The sequence below is a fragment of the Symphalangus syndactylus genome, chromosome X (genome assembly GCF_028878055.3).
Source record: "Symphalangus syndactylus isolate Jambi chromosome X, NHGRI_mSymSyn1-v2.1_pri, whole genome shotgun sequence".
Lineage (NCBI taxonomy): Eukaryota > Metazoa > Chordata > Mammalia > Primates > Hylobatidae > Symphalangus > Symphalangus syndactylus.
Window position 1 is genome coordinate 50434736 of NC_072447.2, and position 27738 is coordinate 50462473.

General features: G+C 37.0%; 1 protein-coding gene across 1 annotated transcript in view; it reads left to right on the plus strand.

Moving 5' to 3' along the window:
- CFAP47 (cilia and flagella associated protein 47) overlaps nucleotides 1–20373 on the plus strand; it is a 455521-nt gene extending 435148 nt beyond the window's left edge. Inside the window, 2 exon segments of the mRNA XM_063634578.1 lie at nucleotides 14676–14844; nucleotides 20068–20373. Of these exon segments, the coding sequence (XP_063490648.1) occupies nucleotides 14676–14844; nucleotides 20068–20280 (382 nt within the window). The 3' untranslated portion in view covers nucleotides 20281–20373.
- Nucleotides 20374–27738: the final 7365 nt, after the last annotated feature.

Consider the following 27738-nt stretch of genomic DNA (forward strand, 5'->3'; position numbering starts at 1 on the left):
TACTGCTCTTATAGGCTATGGCAAGATGTTTGCTGTTTATCCAAAAAAGACTAAAAAGTCATTAAATCAGCAGAGTGATATATTTGAAAAAGAATATTTAGCTGAAATGTGTAGAAAACAAATGCAAAAAGGGTAAGAGTGAATGGAAGTAGATTAGTTAGTTGGCTAATGCTGTTGTCTGAAGGTTGCTTGAGCTTTTTGCAGGGTGAGTGGAGAGAGAAAGTAGACAGATTGGAGAGGCTTTAAGGAGGTAAAGTCAGTTAAATTTAGCAATAGTTTTGGGGATCAGAATGTTCCACATCGCTAGAGAGTTTTAAATGTTAAGTCAGAGAAGTACCTGTAATGTAGAAGAAACTAACATCAGGTGGATATTGGACTATATGACCTGGAATTTCTCTTACAGTTTGAAAATATGATACTCCTGTGAAAAAAATTGGTTTCATAGTCAAATAGAATGAGAAACAATTTTTTGCTCAACCACTAAATACATGTGGGACTTTTAGCTATATATTTTTGTTCCTCTGAGCTTCCGTTTCCTCATTTATAAAGTGGAGATAAAATGCAACCCATAATGTTGCCACGAGAACAAATAATGCAATGTATATAAATTACTCAACACAATGCCATGAACTTTTAAATATTCAATAAATGGTATTGTTATTATGTATCTTTTCATATCTTTGATCAACCTGATCAGTTATCCAAAACCTAATATTGGGAGAGTAAATGTTTTTGATATTAAGTCTCCTGTGTTTTAAAACCCAGAGACTGAGAGCCAGGCAACTCTAGTCAGCCACCTTGCTGATGTGGTACTACAATCAGATTAGTCCAGGTTTATTTTTAATTAATATTACTAAGATTCTGTTAGATGTTTGGTTTAAAATTAGAAGTAGTCTGTTTCTTCTATTCTGATATATTTCTGCAAGCATTAAGTTCAAGGGCAGTTTCTACAGAAATATAAAATAGACTTAGTTCATTAGATTGCAATAAACATTTTTCTAGTGGATAAATGCAGTTGTCAGAAATTCTATGATATACAATTATGTATGAAAAACACATTCACAATATAAAAAAAAAACAAACCCTGACTCTCCTGTATTGAACCCTGATGGCCCTGTTATGCTGAATGAACTACTTAGAATTAGGGATAAATCTGAAAATCTCAATAGGGTATTTTCTAAAGTATAGATTTTGATTTTGTTCTATTTTTGTTCTAAGGGCATGATTATATACCCTTTATAATATTGATGCTGGAGAGTGATTTTTTTAAAAGATTCAATAGCAAATGGAATTATCCCCCATAAGTGCTTCTAATGTGCAGATTTGCGATACATTTTAATAACATAGGGTCACTCCTGTGGTTGAAGTCACATGTTGGCCATGTCTACAGTCATCTGAAGGTTTTACACAGCTGGATGATCAAAATAACTTACTTTTATAACTGGAGATGTTTATGTTGGATGTTGACTGATAGTGCCTCCACGTAGTCACTCTTTAATGGATGCCCCAGATAGTTGAATTTGTACATGGTGATTGGTTTTCCATAGAGAGCATATTCCGAGAGAAGCAGGTAGAAGATGCATGGCATTTTCTGACCTACACACACAATTTCAACAACAATCACTCTAGTCACATTTTATTGGTTACCAAGGGGTTACTATATTGGCCTGAATTTAAGAAAGGGAACATAGATCCCACCTTTCTATGGGAAAATTGTTAAAGAATGTGCAGGCTTGCCACAGTGGAGTATGCTAACTTGAATATTTTTAGCTTCTTCTAAGTCAAAAAATTTTGTCCAGATTCCTCCTGGGTATTGTCACCAGCTGCAAGTCTTTGGGTGGCAAGGATCAGATCACGATGAGTAACATAACCAAGCTACAGAGAAGGTGAATTTACTTTCTCTTCATGGGTTTTTTTCTTTTTTAAAATTATACTTTAAGTTCTAGGGTACATGTGCACAACGTGCAGGTTTGTTACATAGATATACATGTGCCATGTTGGTTTGTTGCACCCATCAACTCGTCATTTACATTAGGTATTTCTCCAAACACTATCCCTCCCCCAGCCCCCACTCCCCAACAGGCCCCAGTGTGTGATGTTCCCCTCCCTGTGTCCATGTGTTCTTGTTGTTCAACTCCCACTTATGAGTGAGAACATGAGACGTTTGGTTTTCTGTCCTTGTATTTTTCTAAGATTGATGGTTTCCAGCTTCATCCATGTCCCTGCAAAGGACATGAACTCATCCTTTTTTATGGCTGCGTAGTATTCCATGGTTTATATGTGTCACATTTTCTTTACCCAGTCTATTATTGATGGACATTTTGGTTGGTTCCAAGTCTTTGCATGGGTTTATTTTCTACAGCAAATGGAAACTACCTGCTTCCTTACATTAAGTCTGTTTTAAACTTTGTTTTAGAGGATTCAGTGATGTAAATAAGCTACTGACTATTTCTAGGTTATTTACCAGCCCTTGAGAGGCTACACCTAGGTAGGTATTAGAAATTTCAAGTTATCTTGAAGATCTAGGGAACTGGAGGGGCGCATATGAAAAAAAGTAGGATAGGAAAACAGACAGACCTAATTATATTCAGGATTTGACTGGTTCCTCATGAACCCAGTAATATTTCCTTTTTCTTTAGGGAATCAAGAGTGAAATAAGTTCTGAAAAGGAACGACCCCTTGTCCTAGTGACTATACATTTTTCTTGCATGCTGGGCATACGGGGAGAGGAAAGAAGGACAAAGATGCATGACAAATCCTATGGTGGTAGCTACTCTGTTTCCTAAGTTAAATATGTAAAGCGTTAGTGTGTCCAGGGGTAATTTTAAACATAATAATACAAAGTATTCTGAAGAATCAGTATAAAAACATAACAGTTCAAAGTATCAAAATAGGTTACCTATTTCTAAAATATTTTATGTGCATATAAGTGATTAGCAATAAGTAAAACTTTTGAGAAATATAAAATCCTTATTTTTCTGAATATCCTATTTTTTACTAATGTCTGCCTTTTGTGATAACATTTAAAAATTATTTTTATGTAAATGAGCATTATGAATTACTCAAAAAACTATAATGTAAATCTTAGGAAATAAGAAATCCACCATCTCTTGGCCACTATCACTAAGTCCAACTCAGTTCTGGTAGAGTATAGGAATTAGAAACAAATGGTTTCCTAGTAATATAAGCTAATCATATTTTTAAATAGTCATTTGGGATCATGCTACATAGAAATTATCTTGTTATAAAGTGAAAATCTTGGGATTATAGGCACCCACCACCACACTCAGCTAATTTTTTGTATTTTTTAGTAGAGACGGGGTTTCACTATGTTGGCCAGGCTGGTCTCGAACTCCTGACCTCAGGCGATCCACCTGCCTCAGCCTCCTAAAGTGCTGGGATTACAGGCGTGAGCCACCAGCTACTCAGGAAGCTGAGGCAGCAGAATCACTTGAACCTGGGAGGCGGAGGTAGCAATGAGCTGGGATTGCGCCATTGCACTCTACCGCAACAGGGGTGAAACTCTGTCTCAAAAAAAAAAAAAGTGAAAGTCTTCTGTAGATGAGCATTTTCATTAAGAAAACTAATTGTAGGGCTGGGTGTGTGTGTATACAGGCATGTATATGTGTGTATATATATAAACACACACCTAAATACATATAATTTAAGAAGTCTTTAGTGAATCATGCTGCCCCACATTGTTTAAATGCTCTCTAATTCATTAACACTTTTATACCACAGCTGAGTCTCCATTTATTTCTAACAATAACAATAAGGCTACTGTCTTTAAAAAAAGATGGCATATAAAGAAAACTTGATGTGAATTTATACTCATTAAAAATTTTGTGGATTTAGAACATCTTGGTGAATATTTGGGAAACTAGGGCAACATTTTTTGATGACTGATAAATTTCTGCGAGTGTTGTGTGATATTCTGACATAGTATAGCAATTCTATTTTGTGCATATATGCATATATTCATTTACTATGATTCCTTCTTTTGTATGTACAGTCATGCATCACTTAACGACAAAGATATGTTCTGAGAAATGCATCCTTAGGTGATTCCATCATGTTGCACACATCATAGAGTGCATTTACACAAACCTAGATGGTATAGCGTACTGCACACCTAGGCTGTATGGTATTGCCTATTGCTTCTAGGCTACACACCAGCACAGGATATTACTATACTGAATAATGAAGGCACCTGCAACACAATGATAAATATTTGTATATCTAAACACAGAAAAGGTACAGTAAACCTACAGTATTAAAATCATATGGAACAACCATTGTATGTACAGTTCATCATTGACCAAAATATAGATGATAAAGGTCCAATTTTATTTATTTCAGTATAGATATCGAGGTTTCCCAACATCATTTATTGAAGACACTAACCTTTTAAAATTGTGTGTTCTTGATGCCCTTTTCAAAAATTACTTGACAGCATATGCTTAGGTTTATTTCTTGGCTCTCTATTCTGTTTTATTGGCCTATATGTCTGTTTTTATGACAGTAACATACTATTTTAATTATTGTAGGTTTGTAATATATTTTGATATCAGGTAGTGGGATGCTACCAGCTTTTTTCTTTTTGCTCAAAATTGCTCTGGCTAGTTGAAGTGTTTAGAGGTTACTATTTATTTAAAATATAACACTAGAATTTTTATAGATAGCATTAAATTGGTATATCACATTGGGTAGTATGGACATTTTAACAATGTTAATTATTCAATCTCATGAAAACAAGGTATTTTCCCATTTGTGTTTTTGTCAATATTTTAAATCAAATTTTACAGTTTTCAGTGTATAGATCTTTTATTTCCTTGGCTAAATTTATTTCTAAGAATTTTACTCTTTTTTAATGCTATATAAATTGGATTACTTTCTTTATTTCTTCTTGGGAGAGTTTGTCGTTAGAATATATAAATGCTACTGTGTTTTGTATGTTGATTTTTCATCCATATGTCAGTGTTACTGAGATTATGTATTAGTTCTAACAGGTTTTTGCGTGTGTGTGTGTGTGTGTGTGTAATCTTTACAGTTTTCTGCATATAGGAACACACCCTCTGCAGATAAGGATAGATGATAGTATTTCTTCCTTTCTGATTTGGGTGCCTTTTATTTCTTTTACTTGCTTGATTGCTCTTGCTGATATTTCTAGTATGTTACATAGACATGCAAAGAGGGGGTATTTTCTCCTTGTACCAGACCTTAGAGGAGAAGCTTTCAGTTTTTCTCCATTGATTATGATGTTAGCAGTAGGCTTTTCATAAATGGCCTTCATCATGGAGAGGAAATTTCCTTCTAAACTTAATTTGTTGAGAGTTTATCATGAAATGATGTTGAACTTTGCCAAATGCTTATTCAGCATCCATTGGGATGATCATGTAGCTTTATCTTTCATTCTTTTAATTTGGTATATCACATTGATTGACTGGCATATGCTAAGCAAAACATGCATCTCAAGGATAAGTCCCACTTCATTATGGTGAAGAGCCTTTTAATGTATTGGCAGAAATGGTTTACTGTATTGATGATTTTTGCTTCCATGTTCATCAGATATATTGGTCTGTAGTTTTTTTTTCTCTTGTTGTCTTTGTATGGCTTTGGTATCAGGGTGATCCTGGCCTCATAAAATGAGATTTTATCTTTTGGAAGAGTTTAATAAGGACTGGTATTAAATCTTCCTTGAATGTTTGGTAGAATTTAGCCATGAAGCCATGAAGCCATTTGGTACTGAACTTTTCTTTGTTGGTAAGCTTTTAATTAATGCTACAATCTTTTTTAAAATTGGCCCCTTCAAGCATTCTATTCCTTATTAGTTCAATCTCGGTAGGTTATATGTTTCTAGAAATATATACATTTCCTTCTCGGTTTTCCAATTTGCTTACAGATAATTTGTTCATAATAGTCATTATGTTCCTGAGAAATATATTTCTGAGAAATCAATTGAAATGTCTCCCCCTTTATTTCTTATTTGATTTATTGGAGTATTCTCTCTTTTTATCTTAATCTCACTCATGGTTTGTGAATTTAAAATTTATTTTTAAAAGACTCTTTGTTTTGTCAAATTTCTATGACTTTTCTATTCTCTATTTTATTTATTTCTGCTCTTATTTTTTATTATTTTCTCCCTTCTGCTAACTTTGGGTTTAGTTTGTCCTTTTTCTAGTTCATATAATTTAAGTGGCTTAGTTTGAGATCTGCCTTTTTTTAATGTAGATATTCATCATTATAAGATTTCCTCTTAATACTGCCTTTGCTGCATCCCATTAAGTTTTGTTTTGTTGTGTTTTCATTTCCATTTGTCTCAATATATTTTCTTTTTTTTCCATGAGGCATTTTATTTGTAAATATGTATTACATCTCTAGAAAAAGAATCCCAGGATTTTCACTCCTGTGTGTTTTCGTCTTGCTTCTTCATGGTCCATGATGCCAGCTGAGGTTGTCAGTATAATGAAACCAAACTGGCAGAGTGGAATCAGATTATTCTGCTGTTTTTCTAGACCTTTGAGTTGCACATCAAATCTGCGCTGATCAATCTACACTTGTTTAGCCTGCCTGTGAGGTTCACAACAATTTTTCCAGCTCTGTGATCATCAGTGATTTCAAATTTGCCAATGTAACCACACTTCATCATCACACTGAGAAGCCGGATGATGACTTTGGAGCATGGTCTAATAAGAACCTGGCATTTGCCTCTCTTTTCGTCATGTTGATACTTTTGAGAGCATCAGCCAGGACATTCATGCACACCATTGTGGCAGTGCGGAAAGATGGTGGAAAGAGAATGGTAGGGGAGAGCGCACGCGGTTATGGGGACAAGATATTTTCTAATATGCCTTTTGATTTCTTATTTGACCTATTGGTAGTTCAGGTGCATGTTAATTTCCACATATTTGTGAATTTTCCTAAATTTCTCCTGTTATAGATTCTCAGTTTCATACCACTGTGGTCAGTAAGGATACTTGATATAATTTCAATGTTCTAAAATTTGCTGACTTGTTTTGTTGCTTAACGTATGATCCACCCTGAAAAATATTATATGGCCCTTGAGAAGAGTATATTCTGCTGCTGTTTGATAGAATGTTCTGTATATAGCTGTTATGTACACTTATCTAAAGTGTAGTTCAAATCCAATGTTTGTTTATTGATATTTAATCTGGATGATCTATCCATTGTTGAAAGTGCAGTATTTTGTTTCTTTGGTGGTGTAATATTTCCCTGATTCTTCATGATCTTTCTAGCCTTGCTAAGAAGTTTGCTCATTTAAAGAAGTTATCTTTTCTAGACTATATGAATTGGCTTCAGTAAATAAAAACTTTCACCTTTAGGGGAACAGGGTACATTGGGGTGTGTTGTGGCACTGGGTCTAGTTCTGTAGTGTTCTAAGTGTGGTGGCATGCAGTAGCTTCAGGCTGTGAGAGATTAATATTGCTTTGGCTCAGGCAGCTAGAGTCTGTAACATCAGCAACTGTATGATCCTTGGTTGCAAGAAATGTGGGATGCCCATGGTGGCTGTGAAGACCCTTGAGATCCTTAGTGTTGACTCTGGGTCAAGAAGCAAGAGGCCAGGGCAGGCAGCAATGAGGCTAGAGCCAGCAATGTACACACACTCAGCTGCAGGGGCCAACTATGGCCCATAGCAGAGGCCAGCTGTGGGCTTGTTCGTGGTGTCAAGGGCTGGAGCCAGAAGCAGAGGTCAGGGCCAAACTCAGGTGCAGATGTAGTGGGGGCTGGCACCTGCACTTGAAAAATTGCACAGGCCAGCTATGGTATGGTGATAGGAGTCTAGCAGGGTGAGTGTGCTTGGGCAGCCACATGCTAAAGGTGAAGGTATGCACACACTTGCAGCTACAGGAACCAGCTATTGGTTCAAGCACACTGATGAGGGCAGGTCCCAGGGGGCAGGGCTGGCTGCTTGTGCACATGGAACTGCAGAGACCTGGGATGACAGTGTGCACCAGCCTAGATGTAGGAGTTAGCAGTTAACATGCCATGGTGGAAGCCAAGGCTATTTCTAAGCACAAGTGTGATGGTTGTGCTGGGTCCCTGAGCTGGAGCATCCATAGTAGCAGTAGCTGGGCTCTGGGTTGGAGGGAGGGAGATGGGGTGTTGCTTAGATACCTGGAGATTGTGAAGGCAAAAATCTTCAGAGCCTTCAGTGATGGAAGCTGCAAGGAGGTCTGCAAAGACTGTGCTGGCTCTTTGCCTCCTTAGCAGTGAAAGCTGCCAGGGTCCTCTGTGGAATAAGTCACAGAGTCTTCGACGACAAACACTGTAGGGTCCCTGGCCATCAAACTTGTAGGGGTGTGCATAGCAGTTAAGAGGGCTTTTTAGGACCTCTGTGGAGAATTCTGATGGAGTCCTGTGCAAAGCAGAGAACACTGGAGACCAGTGGCTCCTGCCACATGACTGCTACTTATAGCTTCTGCCTTATTATTCATTCCCAGCTGTCTTCAAACATCTCAGCTCTGGTAGTTTCCATAGTGATCTGGGTAGGGCTAAACTGAAACTGCTCCCCTGGGAAAATGTGCCAAAACGTTGAGGAAGATAGTTATTCACCCGACTCTAGTTTTTCCTGATAAGGGGGCTCACATGCCTGGGAGTTTCGTCTCTGTGCTCTGTGCTCAGCAATACCTGCCTAGATGATGGGGTGATGCAAGCATATTAAATTGTAATTTCTACCTTTTTTGTATGGTTGTTCTCAGGGATGTTGGGCTCCTGAGCTCATTGTTATTTTGCATAACTGCCAAATTGTTGCTATTTGTGAGAGGAAGGAAGACTGGGATCTACTACTCCACCATTTTACTGGCATCACTTTTCCAAACGTTAGCTCTCTTGATTGTGTCTTATAAATCCCATAGATTTTCTTCACTCCTTTTCATTTTCATTCTTTGTTTTCGCCTGACTGGAGACTTTGCAATGACCTGTCTCCAAGTTCCCAGATTCTTTCTTTGGCTTGATCAAGTCTGCTGTTTACTCTCTCTATTGCAATTTTCTTTTCTTCATTCTATTTTTCAGCTCCAGAATTTCTATGTTTGGTTCTTTTCTAATGATTTCTACTTTTTTATTGAACTTCTTATTTTGCTCATGTATTGTTTTTCTGGTGTTGTTGTCTATCTGTTCTTTTGTAGTTTGCTGAATTGCCTGAAAACAATTATTTTGAATTATTTTTCAGGCAAATTACAGATCTCCATTTCTTTTGGGCTAGTTAATGGAACATCATTGTGTTTTATTGGTGATGTTATGTTTATTTGATTGCTAATGTTTCTTGTTGCCTTGTGCTGATGCTTGTGCATTTGATGGAGCAGTCACCTGTTTCAGACATTAGGACTGGTTTTATTAGGAGAGAAACCAGTCTCCAGAAACTGGAGACGTTAGGACTCATACCCACATAGGTGAAGGTGGGAGACCTTCACCTATGTGAGTGTGAGTGCACCAGCTGGGTGGGATGTGGTAGTTCCAACCCTGGTAGTGGTATAACAGCATAGTATCCATGAAGTCTGTCAGCAGTGGTCACCATTGGGAAAGATGTCAAGGGTCCTTAGTGGCCAAGACTGAGACTGTTTATAGTGTCAGTGACCTGTTTAGGTCCTTGGTAGCAAAATCTTCTAGAGTCCTCCTGATCTCTTTATCCCATGGAGAAATCTGTGGCTGAGTGTATCCCTCTTGATGTTGAGTCTGGCTCATGAGTGTACTTGTGGCAGTGGTGGCACCAGTGTTTAATGCATGGTCCCTGTGGAGTGGCTTAAGAGAGGGATCTAAAACATGGGCATGCATGGAGGGACCATAACTTTGAGTCTGGGATGGCAGTGGCATTAGTGCCGAGGCACAGGTGTACACACATTAGCATTGGTAATAATATGCAAGTCATGGATGTTTGTGCAGCAGCTGGGGAGCTACAGCAACTCTGAGATCTTAGGCATGGGTGTTTCCATTGCAGCAGTGGCTCTGGTCTCCTAAGTGCAGGTGCTCATGGAGGGAATACGGATCCAGGATCTGGGGCACATATATGTGCAAAGCAACCACTGCTCTAAGGTTCAGGGTACAGATACCACCTGCTGCAGCAATAGCTCCAGTGTCAGTGGTGTAGACACATCCAGAGCGACTACAGAGTTGAGTTCTGGAGTGTAGGTATGCATAGATCAACAACAGTTCTAAGGTCCAGGTTGAGCACAGGATTAGGGTGATGGTGGCCTCTGTCCTGGGACAGCACAACAGTGGCTCCTTCTTGGGGGTTTGGGTGCAATGGTGTCTCCCTCTCCAGGAGATTCTTGGTGGCAATGGCCATTGGTTACCTCAGTGACAAAATAGCCAATGTCCTCTCCACAGCAGGTTGCTGGAGTTGTCCTGATCAGCACTAAGGAGATCTCCACTGTAAAGCCACAGGGAGTCCATGTCTCTCACAGGGGCTGCTGAAATCCTCAGCAGCAAATGCTCCAGTGTCAGGGGTGCAAACACATCCAGAGTGAGCAGGCCACTGGGGAACATAGTAGTACCCACCATGTTCTGATACTAATATGCTCCCTTTTTCATTGTCCCTAGCTGTCTTCAGATGTTTCAGGTATGCCAATCTCCCTAGCAATCTTTTCTATGTGATTACTCTCTATTTGTTGCTCCACTGTGTTGCTGTAGGTTCTTAGTTGGAATCTGAAGTCCTCTTAGTGCTATTTTTGTTTGTGGATAGTGGTCTAATTCTTGTTTTTTGTAGGGGAACAAAGACTCATATCTCCTATCCAGGTATCTTGCTGATATCACTTCTGTCTATGAATTTTAACAATTTGATGATAATATATTTGGTTTGGACTTTTTTCAGGTCATCATATTTGGGATTCATTGTGTTTCTTTAAGGTGGATGCGTATTTCCTTTCTTAGATTTTGGAAGCTACGCCATTATTCCTTTAAATAAGTTTTCTTACTCCTTTTCTCTCTCTCTTCTCCTTCTTTGACTTTTATAATACTTGTTTTGCCAGCTTGAAGGTGCCCTAGAAGTCCTGTAGTCGTTCTTCCCTCTTTTCCATTCTTTTTAAATGATCCTCTCACTGGATAATTTCAAATGACCTGTCTTTGAGTTCACTGATTCTTTCTTCTGCTTAAACACATGTGCTGTTCCATTCCTCTAGTACATTTTTCAGTTCAGTTACTGAATTCCTTAGTTTTAAAATTTCCATTTTGTTCTTTTCACATTTTCTATTTCTTCGTTGAAATTTTAATTTTGTTCATGCATCATATTTCTGAACTTGTTCCTAAGACAGTTATTTTAATTATTTGACATGCAGTTTTATATCTGTTTTTTAATGATCAGTTTCTAAAAATTTATTTTTTTGATTGGACCATTTTCTGCTGTTTATTCATGTTCCTTATAGCTCTGTGTTGTTATTAGTGCATTAGAAAAAGAAAAAAAAAAACAGCCTTCTCTCTTAGTCTTCACAGACTGGCTTTCTACTGGGAAGACTTTCACCAATCATCCTGGCTAGAGATTCTGGAGGCCTTGCAAACCTTTTATATGGATGTGTCTTTTCTGGACTTGTTCATGTATATTTCTGTTTAGAGAGATGTATTGGTTTCTTTCTTTTTTCAGAAAGTTATAGTCTCTTGTTCCTTCTGGTGTCTATCTGCTGTACCATTAGTCCTCTGAAGCAGCAGCACACCACTCAGCCTTTTTTTGTTCTTAGTAGTCCTCAGAAATCTAGAGCATGCTAAGTCCCATCAGCATTCTGAGACAGGCAGATCAGAAGCCAGCCCCTTGAGCAGCCTCACTCTCCTGTAAAGTCAGAACATGGATGTCTGGTCCAGCCCTCTTTTTCCTTCCCTACAGAGAAGCCAGAAGCTGAGCATTTCTTCCCAATTACGTGGCACTGTGCCAGCAGGAGGGATAATGGCAAGAGGGTGCCAATAATTTTCCTACTGGCTTCAATATACTTCGTTTTATTATTATTATTATTATTATACTTTAAGTTCTAGGGTACATGTGCACAATGTGCAGGTTTGTTACATATGTATCCATGTGCCATGTTGGTGTGCTGCACCCATTAACTCGTCATTTACATTAGGTATATCTCCTAATGCTATCCCTCCCCCATCCCCCCACCCCATGACAGGCCATGGTGTGTGATGTTCCCCTTCCTGTGTCCATGTGTTCTCATTGTTCAATTCCCACCTATGAGTGAGAACATGTGGTGTTTGGTTTTCTGTCCTTGCGATAGTTTGCTGAGAATGATGGTTTCTAGCTTCGTCCATGTTCCTACAAAGGACATGAACTCATCCTTTCTTATGGCTGCATAGTATTCCGTGGTGTATATGTGCCACATGTTCTTAATCCAGTCTATCATTGATGGACATTTGGGTTGGTTCCAAGTCTTTGCTATTGTGAATAGTGCTGCAATAAACATACGTGTGCATGTGTCCTTATAGCAGCATGATTTATAATCCTTTGGGTATATACCCAGTAATGGGATGGCTGGGTCAAATGGTATTTCTAGTTCTAGATCCTTGAGGAATGGCCACACTGTCTTCCACAATGGTTGAACTAGTTTACACTCTCACCAACAGTGTAAAAGTGTTCCTATTTCTCCACATCCTCTCCAGCATCTGTTGTTTCCTGGCTTTTTAATGATCGCCATTCTAACTGGTGTGAGATGATATCTCATGGTTTTGATTTGCATTTCTCTGATGGCCAGTGATGATGAGCATTTTTTCGTGTGTCTTTTGGCTGCATAAATGTCTTCTTTTGAGAAGTGTCTGTTCATATCCTTTGCCCACTTTTTGATGGGGTTGTTTGATTTTTTCTTGTAAATTTGTTTAAGTTCTTTGTAGATTCTGGATATTAGCCCTTTGTCAGATGGGTAGATTGGAAAATTTATGCTCTACTGTGCTACAAAAGCCCTTAACTGGTTTCTGGATTTCTCACAAAGGGGACTGTTGTTGAATTTGTGTCTTCTTTTGTGGAAGGAAGGTCTGGGAGTTCTTGTTCTGCCATTTTATTGATGTAATTCCCTTAGGTGCCCTGTCTTATTCATTCTCATTTATTGTACCATTCGTCATAGCCTAGCACTGGTAATAAAATATTTTAAAATAAGGACAACAGTGATAATGACGACTAAAGTATTATTGGCTAGTCCTTATAATGCACTTTTTATGTGTCAGGCACTAATCTAATGGCTTTGCAGTGACTATTAACAATTTAACAGATGTCAACACTAAAGTAGGGAAAAGTTAAGTAAATTGCCCGAAGTCATCCATCTAAATAAAGCTATGGTTCCAATCCACAGTCCATGTTCTCAAACCTTCTGTTATGATGCTCAATACATATTTGCTGAATAGATCAGTGAGTTCCAGCCTGAATCCTTTCTGCATCCTCTCCTATGTTTCACTGTTGAATCTGTTTTTGGAGGCTGAACTTGGCCTTTTAGGAGTATCACTCCTGTCAATTTGAGTTTTAAATTTCTCAAAACTTCCATGCAGTGTTCTGCTCTTCTTCTGTATTCTACCAAGAAATTCTTCAAATTATTTTGCAGTCCTTATCTCAAGTATAGTCAACCTTGACATAAAGATAGTCACTTGAGTCTTAGATGTCACTCAATTCACTTCAGATCGTAACAACCCATTTTCAGGCCCAAGAATGTTTAATGAAATTTTAAAGTGCTTTCATTTCACTCAGCAAGTGAAAAGCTAAAGGGAGGATGAGTAAATATCGCCATGGAATAGAAACAGAAACAAGAGGTGTTATGATAGCTTTGCTGGTCAGTCATTTTATATATGGATTGATTTACAAATGCCTAAATTTCCATTAAGGACATTGAATAGTTCCAATTTTTATAGATTCAACATTTTTTTCTTTGTGCATTATTATTATTATTTTGAGATGGAGTTTCACTCTTGTTGCCCCAGCTGGAGTGCAATGCTGCTATCTCGGCTCACTGCAACCTCTGCCTCCAGGATTCAAGCGATTCCCCTGTCTCAGCCTCCCTAGTAACTGGGATTACAGGCGTGAGCCACCATGCCCGGCTAATTTTTTGTATTTTTAGTAGAGATGGGTTTTCACCCTGTTGGCCAGGCTGGTCTGGAACTCCTGACCTCAGGTGAACCACCCGCCTTGGCCTCCCAAAGTGCTGGAATTACAGATGTGAGCCACCGTGCTGTGTCTTACTCTGTCGCCCAGGCTGGAGTGCAATGGCATGATCTCAGCTCACTGCAACCTCCACCTCCCAGGTTCAAGCGATTCTCCTGCCTCAGCCTCCTGAGTAGTTGGGATTACAGGCACACATCACTGTGCCTGGCTAATTTTTGTATTTTTAGTAGAGATGGGGTTTCACCATGTTGGCCATGCTGGTCTCCAACTCCTGACCTCAGGTGATCCACCTGCCTTGGCCTCCCAAAGTGCTGGGATTATAGGCGTGAGCCACTGCGCTCAGCCTCTTTGTGCATTATAAATATAAGATGTGATTTTAAAAATCTTTAGAATTTCATTTTGTCACCCTGAGAAGAATGACTTCAGTAATTTTTTTTAAAAAATGCCTCCTCACTATTATTTGGTAAGCATTCAGCATTAATATTTAACCAGGCCTATTGCAGCAGGATTCAAATTCTACTCATCAAGTTCTCACAAAGAGAATGAAGTAATGATGAAATTTACTAAGTTGAATTTTGTACTTTTGTTCCAGAAATCTTGAGCCATTCACTGCACGCTTCCTACCTGGCAGTGATCTGGAGTTTTTTGTAAAACCTCAGGCTGGAGAACTTCTTCCTTTTAACACAAACGGAACTCTCATCACTGTAGGATTTAAACCTCAAATGTACTCTAGGAAATATAAAGCAACATTAGTAATACAGGTGAGTTCTATAAAGGCAATAGTCAAGGATGTTTGATGCAACTAAAGACACTAAATAAACTAGCAAGAAAAGGTTTTACTAAATGGTGACAGATAAAGAATAACAGTTTTGCTGTGCAGAAATCAACTTATCTCAACTGCTGCATCTTGGTTTACTTTTCTTTTGTCCAAGAGCAGAATTTTAAGTATGGTGTATAACAAATAGTTGTCAACACTAGAGGAAAGTTAAAAAAAAAATACTTTCCTTCCATATTAAGGAACTGTGGAAGAGACAAATAATGACTGTAAAGTGATTTGTATAGTTATGTACCACTTTCTATAACATACCTATTCAAGGACTTCATTAACTTTAGGTTATTTGAGATAGGGATTTTGGAGCCCTTAATTAAGGCAGAGTATTGGCAAGATGTTGAAGTCTAACATAAAAAAATGGAATAAAATATAACATTTATTTTGAATTGAAAAAAAAGATGTGAGCCAGTAATCATCTGTTAAAGTCATCATTTTATTAACAGTTAAGGTAAATACAATTTTGAACATTTATTCAGTAACCAAAGTTGATCTATAAAGTTTCACACATATTTTATAGTAAGAGCTTTCAGGCTAAATACAACTTTCAAACTATTTCTAAAAAGATATCTATTACCACTGTCTACTTTCAGTAGCATTGGCACACAAGCATGTTGTCATATACACAGAACTCCTGGTACAAAAGCGATTTCTAGATTTCTCACTCAAGCAATAATTAGCCAGTGCCATAGGCAGAAAAATTTATTGTTTTAGTGAACAGAGACAAAATATTGAATATTGTCTGAGGAAATTATTTCTATTCTTTTCATCTTTCTAAGAGTCCTTATAATCTAGGTAGTAAGAAGAAAAAGCCTTTGTTGACATTTTGCACATACCTTGTTGCCTACATTGATACATAATTTTTTTTTTTTTTCCTGAGACGGAGTCTCACTCTGTTGCCCAGGCTGGAGTGCAGTGGCACGATCTCGGCTCACTGCAGGCTCCGCCTACCGGGTTCACGCCATTCTCTGCCTCAGCCTCCCGAGTAGCAGGGACTACAGGCACCTGCAACCACGCCGAGCTACTTTTTTGTATTTTTAGAAGAGATGTGGTTTCACCATGTTAGCCAGGATGGTCTCGATCTCCTGACCTCGTGATCCACCCGCCTCGGCCTCCCAAACTCCTGGGATTACAAGCATGAGCCACCACGCCAGCCCTGATACATAATTTAAAGTGATCATACTATACTTGCTTCAGTTTGCTTTAAGGGGATTAAATGGCATCTTTAAAAATATTTTCAAATTAAAATTATATTCATTTTATGTAGCATACAGTAGACAGTTCTGCAATTAACAGAAGGCTTTACTAACAAAACCTGTGCCTGATTTCTCTGTGTTGATTTGACAAATTACTGGCAGTGCAATTAAAGATTTTATGTAAGGGAACAAGTTGTTATATGGGAACAACAGAGAATATGCCATTTTTAGCCTGAAGTGGTACAATTTGATACAGTTTATGTAGGGAAAATTGAGTTTGAAACGTTTAAGAAATCATGATTTTCTTAATTCTACTTTTATTATTGAAAATTCCAAATATGTGTAGAAATAGAGAGCATAATTAATCACCATGCACTAATTATCCAGTATGAACATTCATCAACTTATGGCCAATTCTGCTTCACCTATCTGCCCACTCTCTTCCCCACCTTCTGTATAAAGGGTTACCTTGTGCTAAGCATATCCAGCACTGTAATTCTTGCCCTACCCCTGACAACCACTAATCTTGTAATTTCTAGAACATTATATAAATGGAACCATTAAATCATTAAAGCATTATCTAAATAAAAAATATTATTTGCATTATCATCATTTTTAAATGAATGATTTTAAGCATTAAGTCAATGTTTGCAACTGTATTATCTTCATTTTGCCTCACTTGGAAATAAAAATGATGATTTTAAAGAATGTGTTAATTAAATGTTAGCCCAAACAAACCTCAATAATCTTGTTCGCAAGTTTCATAATTTCCCATTCCATTAAATCAAATTTAAAATTATTAAAAGCTGTCTTTTCCCACTAGTAAACAACATATATAGTGCTAGCTTTGAGACTTTGAGACTAAAATTTACTTATTTAGTCTGTTTTACAAAAAGCGGTGCTACTCAAAGAGAGTAGTAAATCTGCTCAACTTTCCCTTGGTGGATATGATAAATCTTAGTTTATGAAAATGTGAGGATTATCAGAATTATCTAACATAAAATATATGATGCTTTATCTTTATACTTATATAAATTATTCATATATATTACACAGTAATATATAATACATAAGACTATATATGATTGTGATTTCATTTATAATATATAAGTAATATAGTATTCATATAAATAATATTTATATACAGATATACCTGTTATAACTAGAGACATAACCAAACATTGATAATTTGTGTTTGCTTTTAAAGGAATAGATCATTAGCATGAAATTTTGGGAAATAGCATTGTAAATATCTTGGTTTGTATTTCCTCAGATGCAGATCTTGAAATAAGGATTGAAATCCAAGTACCATATTTGCTATGTCATCTCAATTAACAGATGTAGGGAAGACAGGATGTGAGATAGGGAAGGGGAAAAAATCAATAAAGGGTACTTTATCCAGGCATCTGCCACAGTGAGCAACTGGAAATGAATCCCGTGGAAGATCTCTGGGAAATGGCGTTTTCACACCTGAGAGGTTAAGAAAGTTTGGTTACATATACAGTAACTGCCACTATTCCAATCATTGATTGGAAGAATGCTCTCAGGGATTGTTCAAACTCTAGCACCAGTAGAGAAGCCTTCTGGAGTTTTTGAACAATCTTGAGCCAAAGAGGTACAAAATTGATCTTTGAAGTTTCACACATATTTTATAGTAAGGACTTTTAGGCTAAAGACAACTTTCAATCTTACAATTGAAAGTTGAAGCAGGCAGTGATATGAAAACACCTGAGGGTTGTGGGTGGACACAGACCTCATCTGCTAATGGATAATTATCAATTGTTTCCATTCATAGAACTATGCCTTAAATATATAGCTTTCTTAATGGAAACTTGGGAAATAAAAGTATATATACAGCTTTGGTTATTCAGTCCATGAGATCACGGACTTTGGGTGATCTCTTTTCAGAACACAGAGACACAACCTAAATGTGGAAGTTTCATCAGTTTATTTTTTAAAATTTCTTTAAATAAATAGTTGAGAAGTATAATTGTCAATTTGGCATTCTTTTGTGAAAAATCAATGTGCTAATTCTATGAGATGTTAGTAATATGGAAGTATTAACATATTCTTATTTTAACTTCTGTTTTGTATTTATATTTTCAAAGGGAGATTGGGGATAGAAGATATAAAGTTATATCTTTAAATTTTTTAAAATATACATGGATAGTTGCTTTTATTTATGGTTAGACTGAAGAAATTTAGCTATATGTAAAACAACTATAATGTTCAATCTTTATTTCATAAAATAAGCCTATTAATGTTGTATAGCTTTTTGGAATGAAGAGTATGAACAGCTTCCATACACACACACAAAGCACGCACACACAAGCACACACACACTCAACATCACTTATTGTAAAATTTAAATCTTAATTGAATTTCAGTAAATATAATTGGGACTTTAAAACAATGTTTTTAAAAGTAATTATTTTCAAAGTGTCTTGGCGAAGGTGAAGGTACAAGTCCCTACTTTTAGCTCTCATTTGTACCCACTAAGTGCTGAATAAGGATATAGATCCCTTCATATAGCTTACTCATGTGTACCCACTAAATGCTGGCCATGGGCGCAGGGCCCTGCAGTAACTCAGGCATTCGTATCAAATGCCAGGCATGGTGTAGGTCTCTTCATTTAGCTCACTCATTTTTACCCATCAAGTGGGTCAGTGTACTGGAAAATATATGTATATGCACAATCACTAAAATATAGCTTTGTTTTTCAAATTTAACATCCTTATACGAAGTAAAATGTTTTCTTACCCAGTCATATTATGCTCCTTGGTTTGGTCCGCTTTTGACACACTGATTCTGAATACATAATTATTACAAACACTAGATAAATGGGCCAGATATGATTAAGATGAGGCTATGACAGTTGTGCAAGACATTCTTGCACTTAATATTAATTGACAGGTATCACACTACATATAAAGCTCAGGGCATTGCAATATTCACTTTGTCTGGACCTATTCTGAATGAGTTTTCTGAGTATATGTGGTATAAATCTTAGTGTTAGGAGGACACCAGTATAAACACAGGTGGTTTCAGGAAGTTCTGCACAAGGAATGAAACTTCAGTATAAACATAAACATATATGCAGAAGAAATGAAGAATGTCTAAATAAATCACTATATAAATTCTACTCACTTGGATTTAGATGGTGATTGTTAGCAATGATCTTACATCATTTTTGGTATATTAAAATGGTTATACATACTATGGGCTGGGTGCAGTGGCTCATGCCTGTAATCTGGGCACTTTGGGAGGCCAAGGAGGGTGGATGATCTGAGGTCAGGATTTTGAGACCAGCCTGGCCAATGTGGAGATACGCCATCTCTACTAAAAATACAAAAATTAGCCGGGTGTCGTGGCACATGCCTGTAAATCCAGCTACTCGGGAGGCTGAGACACAAGAATTGCTTAAACCCGGGAGGTGGAGATTGCAGTGAGCCAAGATCATGCCACTGCACTCCAGCCTGGGTGACAGAGTGAGACCCTCTCTAAAAAATAAAAAATAAAAATTAACAAGTAAATAAATAGTTATGCATACTATGTACTTTCATAATCTTCAAAGCAGCTAAATATATTTTACCAGTCATTTCTGTGGTTACACTTAAATTCTCATGAATGTGTTTATCTTAGAAGGTACTATTTCCATTAGTTGGGGTTCATACTGTACAACAGTCTTATGCAAACCGAATAGATTGCTTTCCCTTATTATCAGATGGATGCCTAGTTTACAGGGAGAATCTCTGAGAGATTTTTTAGTAATTCTTAATTCATAAAGTGAAATACTTTCTTTATTTTCCACATCAATTGTCACTCTAAGTGGTTTCAGTTTTGTACCTTTCTCATACTCTACATGGAGAACAGAAAATGTTAATTATAGTGAACTTTTCCCTACATGTTTTGAAGTCCCTGGATATTTCAAATAAAAATTTCTCCCTCTTTGTATCCAGACAGAAGAAATGTACTGGAAGTATGAGATCAACAGATTATCTCCAACTACCATGCCACCGAAAAATGCAAAAGCCAAAATCGATGCTACTCACAAGACACATGACAACATGCCAGTCCGTCCACGTAATTTTGTCCGTGAAAATACTAAACTCATAAGAACGGGGGTGTCTTCCACCATCAAGGGTGCTCGTTTGGTGATGAAGAATCAATAAAATTTTTTTCCAAAATATTTCTTGGTCTCAGGTAGAACTTTGATGACTATTATTTCATCTTTTGGAATATTTCTGAGGAATAATGGTTTAATTATAACAGGCCTTCTATATTTCCTTGTCTTTTAAAATTCAATCTGTTCTCTGAATATATTATACTTCATTTGTGAGTTATGAATGTTTTTTGGTTGCGAATATTGGAATTGGTTCACTTTTAAAGTGCAGGTGTATATTTGTGGTAAAACGAATATAATTTAAAAGACAGCAGTATTTCCAATAACAGCGTTGCTAATAAAGTTAAATTTCTCATGTAGATATTCCTTGTTAGTCTTTATGTTTTAATTGACAACTAAACATTGTATATATTTATGGTATACAACATATTTTGAAATATGCATACATTGCAGCATGGTTAGCCTGAGCTAATTAATACATGCATTACCTTACATACTTATTTTTTGTAGTAAGAACACTTAAAATATGCTTTCTTAGCCATTTTCAAGTATATAATACATTGTTATTAACTATCGCCACCATGTTGTACAGCAGATCTCTTGAACTTACTCCTCCCATCTAACTGAAATTTTGTATACTTTGACTAGCATCTCCCTATCATCCTGATTCCCCCCACCCAGCTCCTGGTAATTAGCATTGTACTCTTGTATGAGTTCACTATTTTTAGATTTCACATATAAATGAGATCATGCAGTATTTGTTTTTCTGTGCCTGGCTTGTTTTACTTAATGTCATATCTTCCAGGTTCATCCATGTTGTCACAAATGGCAGGATTTCCTTCTTTTTAAAGGCTGAACAGTATCTCATTGTGTATATATTTCAAATACAAAAATTCAAATTTCAAATACTAGTATTGCTATTAAAGCTCAATGTCCCATGTAGATGTTGGTTGTGAGTCTTTAAAACATTAATGATTAAATTAGCACTGAAGACAGAAGGATTGACCATTTCTTATATCTGCTTTATAAAATATATGCTTATATCTTGTATCTTCTATTTGGAATATTATGTGCTATTTAAAAAGTAATTAATTAAAAATTCCATGTATATATGCGTATGTAGTTCATCTACTTCTATATTGCAGCATTTAAATAATATAGGTATATCTCAAAAGGATCCAGGAGAAAGTTCATTTCGATGTGTGTCTGATCCTTTTCAGTAATGTATTAATCAAAGTAAAGGGGAGTATGTTGCTTGGTACTTATCATTAAAGGGAAGCCGGTATGGACCAGCTTTAAGATATTTTGACACAAACTGGCTCTGCCACAAAACATTCATGTATTCTTAAGCAAGTTGCTTACCCTTTTTTACCCTTTATTCTTGTTTCCAAAATGAAGGGACTATACTAGGACAGAGGTTGGCATACTATGGTCCATGGGATGAATGTAGACTGCCACCTATTTTTATATAGCACATTAGCTAGGAACAATTTTTACATTGTTAAATGGTTGAAAAAATAAATAGGAGAATACTGTGTGACACAAGAACATTATATAACATTCAAATTTCACTGCCTACAAATAAAGTTTTACTGGAGTACAGCACAATCACTTCCTTATATATTGTCTGTAATTGCTTTGCACTGCAACAGCAAAGTTCAGTAGACAGAAACCACATGGCTGCAAAGCTTAAACTATTCTCTATCTCTTTACAGAAAATGTTTGGAGACGTATCTTTGGGATTAATTTGTATTGTCTGTAGCAATTGAGAAAGAGGGGAATGGAAGTCCATATTCAATGGATTTAGCATCTCTGGAAAGGACAAGAACTAAAACTCCATGAATTTTCAAAAGTCTTTCTCAGTCTCTGCTCCTCTAAAGATGTCTCTTTGAGTATGGAGTAATAGATCATTTGTCTGTCCCTTCTTCTGCTGTACTGCATCGCAGCAGGTGGTGGTGGGTAAGTGGTCAGTTTCTGAACATATTCCCCACAGCCTTCCTAAAACCTCTCAAATCCCTTAAGAAAGTAAAATCACCTTTGCTGTGAACATACTTAGAGATCTAATTGCTTTTATATTTTGGTGTTTATAGTAATGGATAATATTTAAATAATCTTAAAAGCTTTATATGGAGTCTTCTGAAAATCATGATTGCTTTCCTAACTGAAATGTTCCAATTATTGAAAGTGCCCAGAATGGAGTGCATTTGGATTGGACTTAGTCAGAGAAGGAAGTAAAGATGAGATACTGAGAGATATGCTATTATAAATTTCATGTTGTGAATATTTCAAAAATACTTAAAACGTTGGTGCTAAATTGTCTTGTTTAATTTTATCGTGGATATTACCTTCTTAAGAAGAAGTGTCTTTAATTTGAAATTTAGGTGCAAATTACTATTTGTCCAAAGGTAAGTAGAGTGAGGGCAACTCAGGTAGATAAAATTGAATAGTGAACAAAAATTCTAAGACCTATGAGAGAACAAACTTTGCTGAAATATGTTTTGGAGTCACAAGGACTCGAGAAGGTCCTCTGCCCATTTCCCAATGGCAGCCACCGTTTCCATGTAGACCAAAGGCTTTCTGCTGCAAGCACCTGTGACTCTCTGCCTCTGGGCTTTCTCTGGCCATAGGAGCCTGCTTGACCTGAAAGGGCAGAGTCCAGCTGGAAATGCCAGGAGTTCATGCCCCTGGGAACAGGCTTTGATCAATAATTAATCAAAATAGACAAATGAAGATTAATAATATTTCTGCATCCTTACTCCTTTGGTGGAACTGCTCTGAGGTGTTTTCTCTGTTCTCCCTATGTCCCTAGCAAGACTGAGCTTCTGTTGCCTGCAATGGTAACTTCAGTAGCACACCCTAGATTAGCTTTCTTCCTTTCCTGTGTCTCCTGCAGTCCCATTTCAAATAAACTACCTGCACTAAAACTTTTTCTCAAGGTCTGATATGAAAGACACCTACCTGACATCCCTGAACCTTGACATTCAAAAACAATATAGAAAACCCTCCTTCCTACAAAACCAATGGACAGAATGAGCTTTGTATCTATGATTTTAGTTGATTTGTAGTCGCCCTCACACTCCATTACATTATGTTCCTAGATCCACAAGGAATCTAAATTGAACCTTAAGACTTAGCAGTAACTGAATCAACAGAAAAACAGGAAATAGTTAAAACTTGATAAATATGAGCCACTTTAACCTCTTAAAGTAGGAAACTTATCAACAAAATTAAAAAATTGGGAGAATCATAAATGTTGGTGGTAAAAGGGACCATATTATCATTTAAAACTGCTTTAGAATGTTTGAAACATTGTTTCATTTGTTTTTTGGCTGCATAAATGTCTTCTTTTGAGAAGTGTCTGTTCATGTCCTTCACCCACTTTTTGATGGGGTTGTTTGTTTTTTTCTTGTAAATTTGTTTGAGTTCATTGTAGATTCTGGATATTAGCCCTTTTTCAGATGAGTAGGTTGCAAAAATTTTCTCCCATTTTGTAGGTTGCCTGTTCACTCTGATGGTAGTTTCTTTTGCTGTGCAGAAGCTCTTTAGTTTAATTAGATCCCATTTGTCAATTTTGGCTTTTGTTGCCATTGCTTTTGGTGTTTTAGACATGAAGTCCTTGCCCATGCCTATGTCCTGAATAGTATTGCCTAGGTTTTCTTCTAGGGTTTTTATGGTTTTAGGTCTAACATGTAAGTCTTTAATCCATCTTGAATTAATTTTTGTATAAGGTGTAAGGAAGGGATCCAGTTTCAGCTTTCTACATATGGCTAGCCAGTTTTCCCAGCACCATTTATTAAATAGGGAATCCTTTTCCCCTTGCTTGTTTTTGTCAGGTTTGTCAAAGATCAGATAGTTGTAGATATGCGGCATTATTTCTGAGGGCTCTGTTCTGTTCCATTGATCTATGAACACATGAAAAAATGCTCATCATCACTGGCCATCAGAGAAATGCAAATCAAAACCACAATGAGATACCATCTCACACCAGTTAGAATGGCCATCATTCAAAAGTCAGGAAACAACAGGTGCTGGAGAGGATGTGGAGAAATAGGAACACTTTTACACTGTTGGTGGGACTGGAAACTAGTTCAACCATTGTGGAAGTCAGTGTGGCGATTCCTCAGGGATCTAGAACTAGAAATACCATTTGAACCAGCCATCCCATTACTGGGTATATACCCAAAGGACTATAAATCATGCTGCTATAAAGACACATGCACACGTATGTTTATTGCGGCACTATTCACAATAGCAAAGACATGGAACCAACCCAAATGTCCAACAACGATAGACTGGATTAAGAAAATGTGGTACATATACACCATGGAATACTATGCAGCCATAAAAAATGATGAGTTCATGTCCTTTGTAGGGACATGGATGAAACTGGAAAACATCATTCTCAGTAAACTATCGCAAGGACAAAAAACCAAACACTGCATGTTCTCACTCATAGGTGGGAATTGAACAGTGAGAACACATGGACACAGGAAGGGGAACATCACACTCCGGGGACTGTTGTGGGGTGGGGGGAGGGGGGAGGGACAGCATTAGGAGACATACCTAATGCTAAATGACGAGTTAATGGGTGCAGCACACCAACATGGCACATGGATACATATGTAACAAACCTGCACATTGTGCACATGTACCCTAAAACTTAAAGTATAATAATAATAATAAAAAGAAAAAAAAACAAAAAAGAAAATTAGAAGTGCAATATCTGATAAATAGAAGTTCCAGGGGGAAAAATAAAGAAACTAATGAGAAAGAAATACGAGAATATTTCTCAAAACTGAAAGATGAGTACTAACACAAAGCATGAGAAAGCTATAACCTCGCATATGATTGTGAAATTTCAGAACACTAGAGACAAAAAAAGTCTTGAAAAGTGGTTACATTTTAAAAAAACAAGAATAAGAAATAAATTAATCTTGTTCAACAGAAAAAAAAAAGAGTGTTTGAAACGTTGTCTACTTGTACTTTTTCCAAATTTCCCAAAGAAAACCTAAGGTACTCAGCATCATTCTATTTGTTTTTTTAGATGCACTCAGTACAGGTGCTCAATACGTTTGTTAATATTGATTATTATATTTTCCCATGAAAAACATTGTTAAACTTAAGGGCTTATCTAACACTTCCCAAATTCAATGTCATATAACTTGTTTATTTAATGCTACAAGTTTGATTGCTGCAGTATCAGATCAAATAAGACAGCCAGGAAATTCTAGACATCATTAAATGACTTAAGGTTTCCACAGGGCCTTTGGGACACGTTGGTGATGTATTTTCAGTGACTTCCTACATAGTATGACAGTAAAAATGATACTTAGAATATTTGAATTGAAAGCATCCGTGAACATCATCATGGTCTAAACCTTTAATTTATCACAGAAATTTGCAAATTTTATTTCTTCTATTTAGCAGAAAACTACAAAAGAAAATTGTACACAAACCCAATAACACAGAGAGTTCATTGTAGAGACACACACAAGAGCCTCTCCTTCAATCCAACTTGATTCTTGAGATACATGATGGAACCATGCCTTCCACAAATAGTTTTAAAGACACAGACTTAATATGTGGTCCACAAAATTTTCATTTCTCTCCTCTAATTATTTTTTTGCCAAATCCTATTGATTGATCCTGTATAAAGTTTTGTTTAACCATCCTCCCTTTCTAGGCTGACTGCACCTGCCTTGTTCAGAAAAAGCATGTCTTGATTTCTGTGGCCTGTGACCCTGCAATACATTCATGGGTTGTTTCTGGTTGTTGTTATTGTTTTTATTGTATCTGTCATATTCACAAGCTTGTCAATGGTTGCTCATTGCTTATAGAATAGATTATCTTCTCCACCTGGAAATTCAAAGCATTCAGCGATTTACTCCCCATCAATTTACTGTCTTATCTCCACAATGTTTCTCCCTCTTCTGTCTCAAAACCAAAACCAGAACTTAGGTCTCACTGAAACTGTTGCCCCATACATTTGCTTGTGCAGTTTTGTTTCTCTAAAGTGCACTGTTTTCTCATGCCTGACCAGCAAAATACCTTCCATCTTTCAAAACTCTACTCAAATTATTATTCCAACAGAAAGTGTTTTAGATATCTGATGCCTTTCATCTAAGTTATTTTTTTCTTATTTCTTTATCTCTGTGCTTTATGCTCTTGTAGTTCTTATCATACTATGGCTCATTATCACTTGAGGATAAATATTTCCCACACTTAATTTCTGAGCTCTTAGAGGAGAGGTATTTTAGCTTAATCATTTTTGTATCCATCACATTACCTAGTACTGTTCCTTTTACACAGCTTTCATAATGTATATTTTGTTGAAGTGAATTTAGCATATTCGTAAAAAATTCTAGATCAGTAGCAGGACAAGTCCTGGAACCTGTCTCCCTATTACTAGTTCAATGTTCTTTCTACCTACCACACTTTTGGAGAACAGCAAAAGTAGCTTCTAGAGAATTACCACAAATTTAAATATGTTTATCAAAAGCAGAATTCATAAACAGCTAAAGTAGGCTTCAGAAAATGTCCTACTTATTTTGTTTCTTTGACTTCCCCAGCTGGGCTACAATCTCAGGATGAAATGAGCTCCTAGTTTCTGCCTCGGTGGTTACAGCAATTCTCTCATCATTGCCTTTTCCATTCAGCCCCCAAGCACTTTCACACTCACATGTGCATGGAATTCAAATAGCCAGTCTTGTTTGGATTCTTGGATAATTTGGTTGTTGTCAGGCACCTCCCTTTCTGACCTCTGAATAGCCTCTTCTGATCCATGCCTTGATATTCCACCTGGCTTTTGATTTTTAGTTCACTTGACATTGTCTTCCAGTTTTCGTTGTTCCTTTTTTTCTAGACAGAGTCTCGCTCTATCACCCAGGCTGGAGTGCAGTGGCACTATCTCAGCTCACTGCAAATTCTGCCTCCCGGGTTCATGCCATTCTCCTGCCTCAACCTCCTGAGTAGCTTGGACTATAGGCACCCGCCACCGCACCTGGCTAATTTTTTGTATTTTTAGTAGAGATGGGATTTCACTGTGTTAGCCAGGATGGTCTCGATCTCCTGACCTCGTGATCTGCCTGCCTCGGTTCATTGTTCTTTAATATCACACCGTGAGTCACTCCCAGCACCCCACGTTCCTTCAGGAGGAGAGATGACACATTAAGAAGAGGGAGGCATCCTAACTTTGCATCATACACAAAAATTATGTAATTATTAGAGACCTAGTTATGAATTATTGATGTATCAAACCATATCTTAAGCCAACAAATATCAATCATACCTCTATTTACCTCTCCATCATAAAATTATTTTGGGGTTGCTTAAGAAGCTCTTTGATGGTCAGGGAAACTGCCTAATAAAAGGATGAAGAGGAATGATACAGTTTGAATATTTGTCCTAACCCAAATCTCATGTTGAATTGTAATCCTCATTGTTGGAGGTGGGGCCTGGTGGGAGGTGTTTGGGTCATAGGAGCAGATCCCTCATAGCTTGGTGCTGA